This window comes from Canis lupus, chromosome 10, assembly GCF_003254725.2.
Source record: "Canis lupus dingo isolate Sandy chromosome 10, ASM325472v2, whole genome shotgun sequence".
Classification (NCBI taxonomy): Eukaryota; Metazoa; Chordata; class Mammalia; order Carnivora; family Canidae; genus Canis; species Canis lupus.
In genome coordinates, this window is record NC_064252.1 from 50,329,728 (window position 1) to 50,344,413 (window position 14,686).

At 40.6% G+C, this 14,686-nt stretch overlaps 1 protein-coding gene across 2 annotated transcripts; it reads left to right on the forward strand.

Moving 5' to 3' along the window:
• The first annotated feature begins 973 nt into the window (after window positions 1–973).
• Window positions 974–14,391, forward strand: EPCAM (epithelial cell adhesion molecule). Of its 2 annotated transcripts, none has more exons than XM_025466154.3 (9): window positions 974–1,125; window positions 3,488–3,595; window positions 3,882–4,122; window positions 5,212–5,277; window positions 6,731–6,794; window positions 8,270–8,371; window positions 9,167–9,367; window positions 12,161–12,205; window positions 13,953–14,391. In XM_025466154.3, exons 1-9 carry the CDS (start codon window positions 1,050–1,052, stop codon window positions 13,992–13,994), a joined length of 945 nt encoding a protein of 314 aa, XP_025321939.1. In that variant the 5' UTR covers window positions 974–1,049; the 3' UTR covers window positions 13,995–14,391. The 2 variants fall into 2 exon arrangements, with proteins under 2 accessions (XP_025321939.1, XP_025321949.3); XM_025466164.3 differs by lacking the exon at window positions 974–1,125 and adding an exon at window positions 2,227–2,254.
• Window positions 14,392–14,686: the final 295 nt, after the last annotated feature.

The following is a 14,686-nucleotide window of genomic DNA, read 5'->3' on the forward strand; positions in this document are numbered from 1 at the left end:
CTCTCTCTCTCTCTCTCTCTCACGAATAAATAAAATCTTAAAAAGAAAAAAAAAACTGATAAGATTTTCTTATGAAGTCAATCATCTTACTTAACGTTCAAGAACTTGAACTTAAACAAGTATTTGATTGAATTCATTTGCACTTATTCTTTGTTTCTACTTCTCTGTATTTTCGAAGGACTCAACAACGTTCTGCAATATTAAAGCTGGAATCACCTCAATTCTCAGCGTTTGGCTCTCTGAGGACATCTTTTGTTACACCTTCAAGTACTAAAAATGCTTATAACAGGGAAAAGAATGAAACTGTAAAGAACAAGAATTTCTCAACCACAGAACCAGGGAGAGTTCTCTTTTCTAGTTTCTTTCTTTCTTTCTTTCTTTTCTTTTCTAGTTTCAAAGGAGTGTGACTGCCAGGTGCGGCTCAAAGGTCGACTTTTTTTTTTTTCTTTTTTCTTTTTTTTTTTTTTTTATTGTGGTTCCGACCGTACTCCGGCTTCCCTTGTATTCCATTTTAGCTTCCAGCTTCCTGTTCCCAACTTCTCCCTCTTTGTTTCAGGCCCCATCTCTCCCAGGTCCCAGGTTCGGAGTCGTGCTGCCTCCGGCAGAAGGAAGACTCCGTTTTTTCCCGACTTTCTCGGTGGCCACCAAGAGTCCCGCCGGCTGTCGCGGCCGCAGCCCACCGCCCTCCAGCTCCCGCGGGCCCAGGGCGGAGCACCTGCCGCGGCGCCGCCCGCGAGCACCTGCCCCCCCCGCCCCCCGCAGGCGGTGACTCACGCGGGGCCCCGCGGGCAGAGGTGAGCGGCCCGGGGCGGGGCCGGGGGCGGGGCCGGCAGGTCCGGCAGGTCCGCTCCGCCCCGCCGCGGCCGCAGAGCGCGCAGTCCCTCGGCGAGCTCGCACCGCCCGCCCGCCCGCGCCCCGCCGCCGAGCTCCCGCCGCCCCGCGCCTCCCAGGCCCCCGCCCCGGCCGGCCCCGGGCTCCCGCCGCCCCGCGCCCCCCGCGCCCCCCGCGCCCCCCGCGCCCCGCGGCCCCTCGACGACGACGCGCGCGGCATGGCGCGGCCCCAGGTCCTCGCGTGCGGGCTGCTGCTCGCGGCGGCCACCGCGGCGGTGGCGGTGGCTCAGAGAGGTAAGGAGCGGAGTCGCGGGCTCGGGCGGCGCGGCCGGGCCCCGCGTCCGAGGCCGACCCGGTGGGGAGGGCGCGGGAGGCGGCCGCCGGGGAGCCGCCGGGGAGCCGCCCCACCCCGCCTCTCCCCTCCCCGCCGCTCTGCGCGGCTCCCGGGGAAGCTGGCCCGCGGCCGGGGAGGGGGGGGCGGGGCCGGGGCCGAGGGGCCTCCGCGCGGAGTTGGCGGCCGCCCCCCTCCCCCTCCCCCCCTCCCCCCGGGCGCGGGCCGCTGGCCCCGGATGTGCGCCTCGCGCGGGCACAGGTGGCTGCGGGGAGGCCGGGCCGCGCGCACCTGCGCGGGAGCAGGTCCTGGGCCGCAGCGCCTGGCGCGTTGCCCCCTCGTGTAAGGCTCGTGGGGGTCAGGCCGAGTGCGCTGCGGGGACCCCAGAAGCCCCGATGACTGTACAGGGTGGAAACAAACCCCCGCGATCCCGCCCGCCCCCCGAGAGAATCCCTCGGTTGATTCCCAGGACGTCTGTCTCCTAGACGTTTGCTGTGAACCTTGCCCTAAACCGAAACCCGGTTTTACATCTTGTGAGCGAAAGTGTTTTTACTCCCGCAGAACGTGCAGAGTTGTCCCATTTCTTTCGGGCCTGGAAACCGCGGTTTCAAAGGGGTGACGAAACAATCTCGGGGAGGAAGGTAGCGCCATTATCCACGTATTGGACGCGTGATTTGATTACAGTTTTCGTTTTCTTCGTTCGGAATAAACAACTTGTCTGCCGCCTCCTGCTAGTCTGTAAGATGGAGGCCAGGAGTGAAGCGGCAGTTGGCCAGAGCTGCCCCGAACCGTCTCTATGCGTCAACGGGGCATGGGCCTGATGCGTTATACTTTCACAAGAATGGCAGTTTTTCTAGCTCAGGATAAGGCTAAGTACTTAAATTGCTTTAAAGTGATGCTAGTTGCTCTAGTTGTATGTTCAGAAAGTCTGTACCTGATTGGTTCTCTTTTAAATTTCACATCCCCTGGCCACGCAAAGGTGCTTTTGAGCCGAAAAGAGCAAGAGTGCTGCATAAGGCTTTAGCTCCTTGAGGGCAGCCACTGTCTCCTTTTGTGATCCCAACACAGTTTAGTGCTGGATGGATTATTCAGGTGGTTCATATTAATCATAATTTTTCTAAAAAGATTTTATTTATTCATTCATTCATTCATTCATTCATTCATTCATTCATTCATGAGAGACCCACAGAGGCAGACACAGGCAGAGGGAGAAGCCAACTCCATGCAGGGGGCCCAATGCGGGACTCAATCCCAGACCCGGGATCATGACCTGAGCCGAAGGCAGCTGCTCAGCCCTTGAGCCACCCATGTGCCCTAATCATAATTTAAACGGGGAATGGTTAAAGCCAACTTGAGATATGAAGGAGCTATATAAAAATTTGGCTTGTCACAGTGGTTTTTGTTGTTAATGATCGCATTTTCTTAGCTGGACAATTAAAAGGAACTAGAGGGGCTTGCCAATTTGAAGTTACAACGAACTTTTGAGATAGTCAAAGATATAACTGTTAAACTGGCATTGATATCCAGGATAAGCTTTGCCATATCACTTTAAAAGTTGGGTACTAGGATTTCATTTGGTTAGGAAGGCCACAAACAAAAGTACCCCAAGTTCATTTGAAAGTATAATTTTTTCCAAGGGTTATGTTACCATTAAGCTTAAAAGCAAGCATCTCTTTTTAAGAAAATGGCCTTGGGAGGAGGGCGGAAATGTGAGTTATTCACAGATCCTAGGATTGGAATTGTTGAGTTTCTCCGGAAAAGAGTCCGTAGCTAACAAGCAAGGGTTTGTTCAGCAGTACCTGGGGAGAAAAGGATCTGAGACTGGGAGAATCATGGAGGCAAAGCTGAATACGATGTTTGCATGGCTGTTATTGGCTTAACAAAATCAAATTGGGAATACATGCAAATTAGACTATGTGTCTGTAAAATATATACAAACTATTCACCATACTATGAGCCATTCAAATTAGAGCTGAAAAAGAAAACACTTGGGACCTTTTTTTTTTTTTTTTAATTTATTTATTCAGAGGGAGAGAGAGAGAGGCAGAGGGAGAAGCAGGCTCCATGCAGGGAGCCTGATGTGGGACTAGATCCTGGGTCTCCAGGATCACACCCCAGGCTGCAGGCGGCGCTAAACCGCTCTGCCACCGGGGGTGCACTTGGGACCATTTTTAAAGACTTTGTGGCCCTGTAACTTAGGCATTGTTGTTAGAGTATAATTTAGCTGAGACACCAGAGCTCATAGTTGGACTCACATTTTATTTTATTTATTTTTAAAAAAGACTCACATTTTAAAGTGGGATTTTGTTTTTTTCATTTATCTAGCATGTATCTGTGAAAACTACAAACTGACCACAAACTGCTCTTTGAACATAAATAATCAGTGCGAATGTACTTCAATTGGTGCACAAAATTCTGTCATTTGCTCAAAACGTGAGTAGAATATTCTCATTGCCCTTAAAAATTGTATTTTGACTTAGCCTTCTTTAATTGATGTGTCTGGAATCAGAAGCATTTTTTTGGCTCAAATTTGAATCGTGTTATTTTGTCAAAATTATCTCCTTGCTGAATCTTCTTAAAATTTATAAAGTGAACGTGGGAGCATGTCAGTCTGCTGTGATCTTTGGCTCTGGGAGTTTGGAGTTAAATTAAAAATTTTTTTTTCCTTAAGCATAAAACTGTAGTTACTTTGCAGTGTAACATTAAGCTTACCTTTCAGTGGCAACCAAATGTTTGGTTATGAAGGCAGAAATGACCGGCACAAAGTCTGGGAGAAGAGCGAGACCTGAGGGAGCTTTCCAGAATAACGACGGGCTCTATGATCCCGACTGTGATGAGAAGGGGCTCTTTAAAGCCAAGCAGTGCAATGGCACCACCACGTGCTGGTGTGTGAACACTGCTGGGGTCCGAAGAACTGATAAGGACACTGAAATATCCTGCACTGAACGAGTGAGGACCTAGTGAGTTTGGCTGCTCATATTCCTTGTTTTCATGCTTTTCAGATTCGTTTAAGTAAAGTTATTTTTGAATATGTAATATGATTTGGTGGTTTAGAATTCAAAAGGAGAGGAAAGAATATATATACAGTGAAAGCTTCCATTTTATCTCTACCCCCCAGCTACCCAGTTTGTTATATAACCCTCCAGAGATATTTTATGAATTCACTAGCAATATGTTGTTCTTATTTTAACAATTTTTTCTTGTGGCAGCATACTAAACATGATTTTCCTCTTCTATGTTTTTTCCCCTCTTCTATTTTTATTTAACACTTCAGATCTTAAAGTTGGATTAGTGTTCAGATCTTAAAGTTCAGATTTAAAGTTCTTAAAGTTCAGATCTTAAAGTTGGATTGCGGTTAAATGTAGTGAAAACTGTAAGCTGTTTATATATTTGTTCATTTATTGTGTTTTAAAACCAGATACGGTTAGTGCTGAAACTAGTATTGGACTACATGTTAACTAACTAGAATTTAAATAAAAAAAAAAAAAAAAAAAACGAGGTATGTTTGTCTCGGATTTATGCATTGAAAAGGAATAGAAACACTCGAGCTAGCTTAAGCAAAAAAGATTTTATTAAAGGTGACTAGAGCTGGAAAGTTATCCAGACCAAGGCAGACACTCTCTCCTTTGGTGTTCTGGAGCCTCAAGGTCACTTTTCTCTGTTTCTCTCAGTGCCTTTAGGTCTCTTCCCTTGAACATGGCCTGGCATGACCAGCTAAGCCTTGGCTTTACATGACCTTGGGTATTGTGACCCAAAGCCAGAGGTTGACTTGTTTGAAAGGTGTTTTCTTAAGAAAGAAAAGGAAAAAGGAAGGGAAGGAAGGAAGAGAGAGAGATAGAGAGATGTTTTCTCCTGGATGAGTGCTTTATAAGCAATGTGTGTGGGGGCCAAGGAAGAAATTAAGGGCAAACCTATTGCATAAATCTTTTCCTGTTGATTATACTGTGGTTCCACTTGGGAATTTTGCTACTAGCTTATCAGGAAAATACTATAAAAGGTTGAGTTGGTATGGTCAGTTAATAAATAAATACTGTTTTTTTGCTTTACAGCTGGATCATCATTGAATTAAAACACAAAACAAGAGAAACACCTTATGATACACAAAGTTTGCAAAAGTACGTATTGTTAAGTGCATTATATTTGCACAGTTGATACTCAGATCTTCCTTCTACACCATTAGAAAAACTTGTACAAGTCTTAATGCTTTTTTATATTTATGAAACATAAGATACCATCAGTAATATTTTAATCTTATTTTGAAATAGAGTTGCAAGAATAGTACAGATTCCTATAGTACTCTTCACTCAGATTCACCAATGAATGTTTTACCCCATTTTCTTTTTATATAGGTACATGTATGTGTACTTTCTATATCTACCTAAACACGTATAGATATTTTTGAAGAATATAGGCAAATTATTTCATAGAATGTCTCTCAGATTTGGATTTATATGAAATTTCCTTAAATCCAAGTTAAGCATTTTTGACAGAAAAACTACTTAAGTGATTTTGTGTCCTTCTTAGTACTTCATGTCAGGAAGTACATGATGTATTCTTGTCCTTTATTAGTGATAACTGTGGTTAAGGGGATATCAGGTTTGTAATATACAGTTACTGTTTACCTCTGTAATTTTTTTAATTAAAAAAATTTTTTTAAAGATTTTATTCATTTATTTGAGAGAGAGAGCACAAGCAGAGGGGGGTAGCGGCAGAGGCAGAGGGAGAAAGATTCTGCACTGAGCCTGTTGTGGGGCTTGATCTCAGGACCCTAGGATCCTGACCTGAGCTGAAGGCCAATGCTTAGCATACTGAGCCACGTAGGCACCCCACCTTTTTGTAATTAATAAATATAATCTGTGGACAGATACTAGGATCCTGTATAAATACCCTGTTTCTAATCAAGCATCAGTAAATGATTCTAGCCTGAATCAGTTATTATTATGATAGTTGCAGAATGGCATAACTTTTTTTTTTAAGATTTTATTTGAATAAATATTTATTTATTTGAATGAATATTAATAAATAAATAAATAAATAAATAAATAAATAAATAAATAAATAAAGGCAGACACAGAGGGACACAGAAGGCAGAGACAAAGAGAGAGGGAGAAGCAGGCTCCTTGCAGGGAGCCTGATGTGGGACTAGATCCCAGAATTCCGGGATCACACCCTGAGCCAAAGGCAGACGCACAACCACTGAGCCACCCAGGAGTACTGGCATAACTATTTTAAAACAAGGTTGGTTAATGATAATTCTAGAGCTTGAACTACCTGCTTAGATAAAAACTAGTGCTTGGATGCCTGGGTGGCTCAGTGGTTGAGGGTCTGCCTTGGGCTCAAGGCATGATCCTGGGGTCCTGGGATGGAGTCCCACATTGGGCTCCCCACAGGGAGTCTCCTTCTCCCTCTGCCTATGTCTCTGCCTCTCTCTGTGTCTCTCATGAATAAATAAGTAAAATCTTTAAAAAATAAATAAAAATAAAAAGTAGTGCTTCTTAAAAAAAATAGTGCTGCTTAATGTTGTGTAGTATGCTTTTTTCTAAGACAAAGATTTTTAATTATTTACAGTGCACTTAAGGAGACACTCAAAAACCGTTATCAACTGGATCCAAAATACATCACAAATATTCTGGTAAGATTTTTGTTTTTAGTAAATGAGCTTCAGAAAGTTGGTGGGTGATAGTATGGTTTGGGTATGACTTCTGGTAGTGGTCAAACTGCATTTGACTAACACTTTAAACCCTGGACACTTAACTCAATTTCCTATTGTTGTTTTCCTTCCCTAACCTTTAAAAACCTCAGTTTTACCCTTAAGGAAAATATCCTGGTTGAAAAATACTTGAATAATGTGATGAAATTTCTTCAAGGCAGAAAATTGATGTCATTTTTAAGGATAGGAAGGAATATGCCTTTTTGCCTATTTAAAGCAGAACATGGTAAATGTATAGTGCATTTTGGACTGCATTTCTTTAGCATTTTATTTTTAAAGTACTTCTAACCAAATAAGATGGTTTATTTTTTGTTTGTTTTGTTTTTTTATTTTTTTTTATTTTTTGTTTTATTTTTTTATTTTTTGAATGTTTTGTTTTTTTTAAAATAAGGTCTATAACCAATGTAAGGCTTGAACTCAGGACCTTGAGATCCAGAGTCACATGCTGGGCAGCCCCAGTGGCACAGCGGTTTAGCGCCACCTGCAGCCCAGAGTGTGATCCTAGAGACCCTGGATCGAGTCCTACATCAGGCTCTCTGTATGATGCCTGCTTCTCCCTCTGCCTGTGTCTCTGCCTCTTTCTCTCTCTGACTCTATGAATAAATACATAAAATCTTAAAAAAAAAGAGTCACATGCTATACAGACTGAGCCAGCCAGGCACCCTCTAAATAAGATTCTTTTGTTTTTCAAATAAGATATTTTAATATCTTGTTTTAAATTTTTTTCAAGGGGAGAAAATTATCTTTTGAAAAGAAAATTTGCATCATCCTAACCTTTAGTTGCATTGCTGTCTTGTTTCTCTTGGATAGATTTTAAAACTTCCCACGGATTTTTATTTATTTTTTTTAAAGATTTTATTTATTTATTCATGAGAGAGAGACATAGACACAGGCAGAGGAAGAAGCAAGCTCCCTGCAGGGAGCTCGATGTGGGACTTGATCCCACGACCCCAGGATCACCCCCAGGATCACGCCGCTGTGAGCCAAAGACAGATGCTCAATCACTGAGTCACCCAGGCACCCCTTCCCAAAGATTTTTTTTTTTTTTTTTTTAAAGATTTTATTTATTTATTCATGATAGTCACAGAGAGAGAGAGAGAGGCTCAGAGACACAGGCAGAGGGAGAAGCAGGCTCCGTGCACCGGGAGCCCGACGTGGGATTCGATCCCGGGTCTCCAGGATCGCGCCCTGGGCCAAAGGCAGGCGCCAAACCGCTGCGCCACCCAGGGATCCCTTCCCAAAGATTTTTAAATAAGAGTTACCCACTAATGGAAAGGAACACTGACATATGTAGATTACAGAACATCAAAAACTGAATATTCTGATAATTGAACCATATTTTTAGATGATTTTGGTTGTACCAATATTAATTTAGTATTTTTAATTTTTCCCCCCAGTATGAGAATGATCTTATCACTATTGATCTGATGCAAAATTCATCTCAGAAAGCTCAGAATGATGTGGACATAGCTGATGTGGCTTATTATTTTGAAAAAGATGTGAGTATAATCTCCCTTATTTTATTCCTGTGTTTAGAAATGACTATAATGTCTGGCATGCTTCGTGGATTCAAGATCTTTCATCATCTTTTTCTCCACATCAGCCACACCTCTGTTCTCCTAGTGGTTCTTGTGCTGCAGTTAACTTAGTCCTCATCCCTCCCATGTACATTCCTCACCTTTCTGACCTGTTTGTTATATATTTATGGCTTTTTTTCAAATTCTTTTACCTACATTATTTTCTCATAATTCTTACCTATCACGTCCTTGATAGTTACTTCGTTTGTGTGTGTGTAGCCTTCCATTATAATGTCCATGAACAAGAAGTTATGTTAGAAATGCTGTATGTGATTAATCAACCAGTGTGATGAAAATAGTTTGTTTCTACTTTAATATATTACAAAAAAAATGAATATACTTTAATATATTCTAGTGAGCCATCGTCTGATGAAACCTGAGATTTACCTCAAATAACTAACTGGCCCAGGGGGGAGGAGGAGAAGCAGAAGGATAGAAGAATGGATTGAACAAGTTGGCCGAATGTTGCTATTGTTGAATCCAGGATGATAGGGATAACAGAAATTCGTTATACTATTCTTTTTACTTTCGTATATGTTTGGCAATTTCCCGCAGCAAAAAGGTTTTTTTTAGAGTTTCAGCATATGAGATTGTTACCACTGAAACCACAAAGATCCTTGGTAGCAGTTCTTTCTGTGTATAATTGGCAAGTAATTCTATGTGGCCATGGTCGGTTTTCTTAAGTATTTTAAATTGCTTTTCTCCTTCTCCATACAGGTTAAAGACGAATCCTTGTTCCATTCCAGTAAAATGGACCTAAGAGTAAACGGGGAACAATTGGATCTGGATCCTGGTCGAACTGCAATTTACTATGTTGATGAAAAACCACCTGAATTTTCAATGCAGGGTCTACAAGCTGGTATTATCGCTGTCATTGTGGTTGTGACACTAGCAGTTATTGCTGGAATCGTTGTGCTGGTGAGTATAGAACAAGTCAACTTTCACTTAAGGGCATTTTCCAGAACATATTAATGAAACATCTTCATTTTTTATAATTCTGTGTAGTGAATGAATCTCTTGCATCTGGTCTTTTTTTTTTTTTTTTTTTTTAAGATTTTATTTCTTTATTCATGAGAGACCCAGAGAGAGAGAGGCAGAGACACATGCAGAGGGAGAAGCAGGCTCCATGCAGGGAGCCAGACATGGGACTCGATCCTGGTCTCCAGGATCATGCCCTGGACTGAAGGTGGCGCTAAACTGCTGAGCCACCCGGGCTGCCCAACATCTGGTCCTTTTTTATAAAACAGTCACTTTATGAAGCAAGAAAGGATACTAGCTGGAGAAAAGCTTGTAGCCGAGCACCTCATAGGTCACTTATGTTGCTATCAAGCAGCAGATGTCCTTTAGCTCTCACTGCAGATAGTCCTGACAGTCCTGCTAGCGTCAGTGCAAAATACCCGAACTCCCAAACCATTTAATGAAACAACAGAACACCAACTAAAGTTAGTTTGGAAAGGATTAAAAGTGGTAACTATGAAAAGCAGTTGTAAACAAAAGATTAGCAAATCGAATGTAGCAGTGCTTCAGATGGAGAAGGTACCACCTGAACAGACAGGGTTTATTCTAGAAATGTAAAGGTGCTCCAGCATTAGAAAATCTTAACAATATAGCAGAATTCAGAAATAGAAGTGAGAGTATGTGGGAACTTATGTTTTCAGCTCAATGGAATTATACTCAGCTGTCTACTGGAAGAAAACAAAAGTTGAATTCCCATTTCACCTCATCAGGGCGAGCTATATTGCTCAACAGTATGAATGGCACATTATGCATAGCACACCATATTCAAACACATATTCCAATTGGATTATGGTTAAAATGTTTAAAAAATTAGAACCAGTCTTAAAATTAATTTAGGAAATGTTTGTACAATCTTGTGGTAACCAAATAAAGCAAGAAATCTAGAATCCATGAATGAAAATACACATATTTCAGTAAATTGAAATTAAACATTTTATATGGCAAAGATACTATAAAGTAAAAATATCAACAGTCGGTTAGGAGAAAATGTAATGCATAAAGCCAGAAAGACTGTTATACATAATATAAAACAAGTTCTTACAAATTGATGAGAACATTAAATAAAGCATAGCAGAAGTCATGGATATATGATTTACAGAAGAAATCCAGATGGAAAATAAACACATGAGAGAATGATAGAAAACAAACTGTCCTATAGAAATGAAAGCACAGGTGGAAGGGGAGGAGGGCGGGGGGTGGGGGTGAATGGGTGACGGGCACTGAGGGGAGCACTTGACGGGATGAGCCCTGGGTGTTATTCTGTATGTTGGCAAATTGAACGCCAATAAAAAATAAATTTATTATTTAAAAAAAAAAAGCACAGGTACATAGGAAGCATGGTCAAGGTTATGTATTGTGTTGTTGCTAGTAAGGATGAATCTGGAAACAACCTGAGTGTACATCTGTGGGAGAACAGAGGAGTAGATTGTGGAATATCCGTGATATGGAGTAAAGTTATTAAAAAGAATGAGTACAATCTGTATCTTTTAATCTGGAAAGGTTCCTGTGCTGTTAATACAGGCTGTGCAAGGAGAGAAATGATATTGTATGATCCCACTTTTTTAGACTGCCCCCCCTTCCCCAAAACTCATACATATAAGTTTCTGTGTATTTTTTTTGTGTGTGTATATTTTTGTTAGGATAGAACAAAATGGCATACCAAGCTGTTAGATTTTATTAAAGATTGTTCGTGGATTTCTTAGTACAATTTGTTGTTGTTGTTTGTTTCACTGGTTGTAGTAGGTTTTTTGTTTTGTTTTGTTTTGTTTTTTTGTAGTAGGCTTTTTGTTGTTCCAAAAGATTTTGGGTTGGGGGGGAAAGGGTCTCAAAAGTGTTCTTAATTTTTTAAAATGGTATTTTATTTAAATTCTATTAGCATATAGTATATTACTGGTTTCAGAGGTAGAGTTCCGTGATTCATCATGTGGATATAACACCCAGTGCCCATTACATCACATGCCCTCCTTAATGATCATCACCCCAGTTATCCTGTACCCCCACCCTTCTTCTCTTTTTTTGAAATATGCAGTGTTATATTACTTTCAAGTATACGATGCAATGAAATACAATTCTATACATGACTCAGTGGGCATCATGATAAGTATAGGCTTTTTTTTTTCTTTATAGTAGGAAAATTTTATTTTTATTTTTTTAAGATTTTGTTTATTTATTCATGAGAGACACACAGAAAGGCAGAGACACAGGCAGAGGGAGAAGCAGGCTCCATGTAGGGAGTCTGACATGGGACTCGATCCTGGGTCTCTAGGGTCACACCCTGGGCTTAAGGCAGCGCTAAACCGCTGAGCCACCCAGGCTGCCCTAGTAGGAAAATTTTAATTTAAGAAATAACGTCTGTGAATAGATTTTTATTTTTATTTTTTTTTTAATTTTTTTTTTTTAATTTTTATTTATTTATGATAGTCACAGAGAGAGAGAGAGAGGCAGAGACACAGGCAGAGGGAGAAGCAGGCTCCATGCACTGGGAGCCTGACGTGGGATTCGATCCTGGGTCTCCAGGATCGCGCCCTGGGCCAAAGGCAGGCGCTAAACCACTGCGCCACCCAGGGATCCCTGTGAATAGATTTTTAAATTCAGATAGGAATTATGTCCATTAAAAGCATTTGTGTGTCAGTTTAGATCAACTTTTTCTTTGGATACCAGTCCTAAAATAATAATCATTTTTCTTCCATTCAGGTTATTTCCAGAAAGAACAGAATGGCAAAGTATGAGAAGGCTGAGGTAAATGAATTACTTTATTTTAAAAATCCGTTTTTAATCTTTACTCCTGATAATCACTGTACCTTCCTAGATACTGATAGGACTCAATTATACTGGAGCCCCTTTATAGTGTATAGTCCTTAGAGTCTTAGGGATTGCCTTTCATTGCTCTTAACTTACATTCCCTTTTTTTTTTTTTAAGATTTTATTTATTTGAGACAGGGAACGAGCATAAGTCGGAGGGAGAGGGAGAAGCAGACTCCCTGCTGAGCAGGGAGCCCAGTGAGGGCTTTAAACCCAGGACCTTGAGATCATGACCTGAGCCAGCCACCCAGGTGCACCCTCCCCCCTTTTAAGATTTTATTTATTAGAAAATAGCATGCCACATAGCACATAGTACATGTGTGTGTACACAAGAAGACTCCCCGCTGAGGGGATGATAGGATGCAGGGTTCAATCCCAGGCCCCTGGGATCATGACCTGGGCTGAAGTCAGACACCGGACCAAATGAGCCATCCATGTGCCCCTTCCTTTCTCTTGCATGAGTTCCATGGTAGACTAGCTAATATTGAATTCTGTCTCAAAGAATAGTGGGATAGGAAGCCTACAATTTTTGTTTGACAAAGTGTCAACTTCTGGTGGAATCTTTTAGAGGCATACTCTGGATTCACATTAGAGAAACTCAGTGTGACTGATGACCTGTTTACTGTCTCTGTCCCAGTGAAGTAATCATTTTGAAAAAGACCTTAATTTATATTCTAGTGAATTTGTTACATGCTAACTAGTCATGTACATTAGTGTGGAAACAGATGATTAGCATGTCAGTCACTTGGAATCAGATGTGAAACACACTTGTTCCTGAACCCTCTCAATACCATTTTCAGTATACCAACCAATTTTTACATTTTTGTGCGTTTATCTGTAATTGTATATGTGCTTCTTAGTAATATTTTACCAAGAAACATAGAAATGTAAAAAAGTATTGAAAACAATCTAATAGAAGTAGAAAGTTGTAAGATTTTCTTTTCCCCCCATATCATAGTTGATCATCTGGCTTACCAAGTTTGGTGACTACAGATCTAGGGGATGGACAGACTCTCCCTGAACTGAAACGTAACAGAAAGTTGGAATAACAATGTAGTGTTTTGATTAAGAGCAATGTAGACGTGGGTTTGACTACTTATTAGCTGAGTAGGCAAGTTATTTAACTTCAAGCTTCCATGTTTCCTTATCTATAATTGGGATATAATATTACAGACTTGTTGCAAGAATTAAACAAAGTAGTCTGTAGAAGGCAGTTGGTCTCATACATGCCACATAGCACAATGTTTGCCAGCAGTAGTAGTTTCCATTACCTGGTCTCAGCTCTGCCTATAACTAATTGTGTGATCTGGGACAAATCACTTACCCCTGAACTTTAATTTCCTCATCTGTAAAGTTAAAAGATTGATAATAGAAAATATATTGATTCTTACTAGATGTAAAAGTGGCATACATTTAATAAAATCCTTATCCATTGTTAAAGATACAGCTCACCTACTACTCCCCTCCACCCCCATCACTTTGGCTAGCTTACCTCCAAATAGCAGGGTGGGTCATGCATTCAGTGTGTGCTTCCTTGTAGTACATTTTACCTGTTCCAAATAAGGTTCATAAATGTGGGAGAGAATTGTCTTGATTCCCCCCACCTTTTTTTTTTTTAAACTATTTTCAGGATGAACAAAAGGTTGGAAAATTATTTTAATTTTTTTCTCTTTTTCTATTTCAGATAAAGGAGATGGGTGAGATGCATAGGGAACTCAATGCATAATGACTATAATTTGAGGAGTAACTACAAGAAGGAAAATTAGATTACAAATGTATGAGCATGGGGACAAAGAGATCTTTGAGGACTATTATTTTGTTAGTTAACATCTTCTCTTTGTAGTAGTGAAACCTGTACTCTGTATATGAGCAGCTTCAAATTGACTTTACCAATCTTAAAATTTGACCACAGTGTCCTATTTTGCAGATCTGATATAAAAACCAGAACTTGGCATAGTTAAAATTATTTATGAGGTGTGTGCCTTAAATAGGCTTCCACAGTAGAGTTTGAATGACTCCTGTCTCATCCATTTGTGATTGAGAGCTGCCTTTCTATTTACTTTGAGTCTTGTACATATAAACATTTTTTTACAACCTGTGAAATAAAACATTTTAAAACTGAATTTCCTAACTCTTCATTTGACTCCTATTGAATCAAATTTCGTAGTATATACATAAGGTAACAGGTTGAGAAATGCTCTGAATCCAACTACAAATTACAGTTTTGTATGAGTACTTACAGTCCTGTGTATTTAATATAAAATGTATAACCTAGAATGTGTAACTTCTGACAGGAAAATCAAACAGTTTTATTTTATTTATTTATTTTTTTTTTTATTTTTTATTTTTTTTAAACAGTTTTATTCTGAATGAATCTACGTTTGTTTTAAACAAATTGGCATTTTGGCAAACACTCAT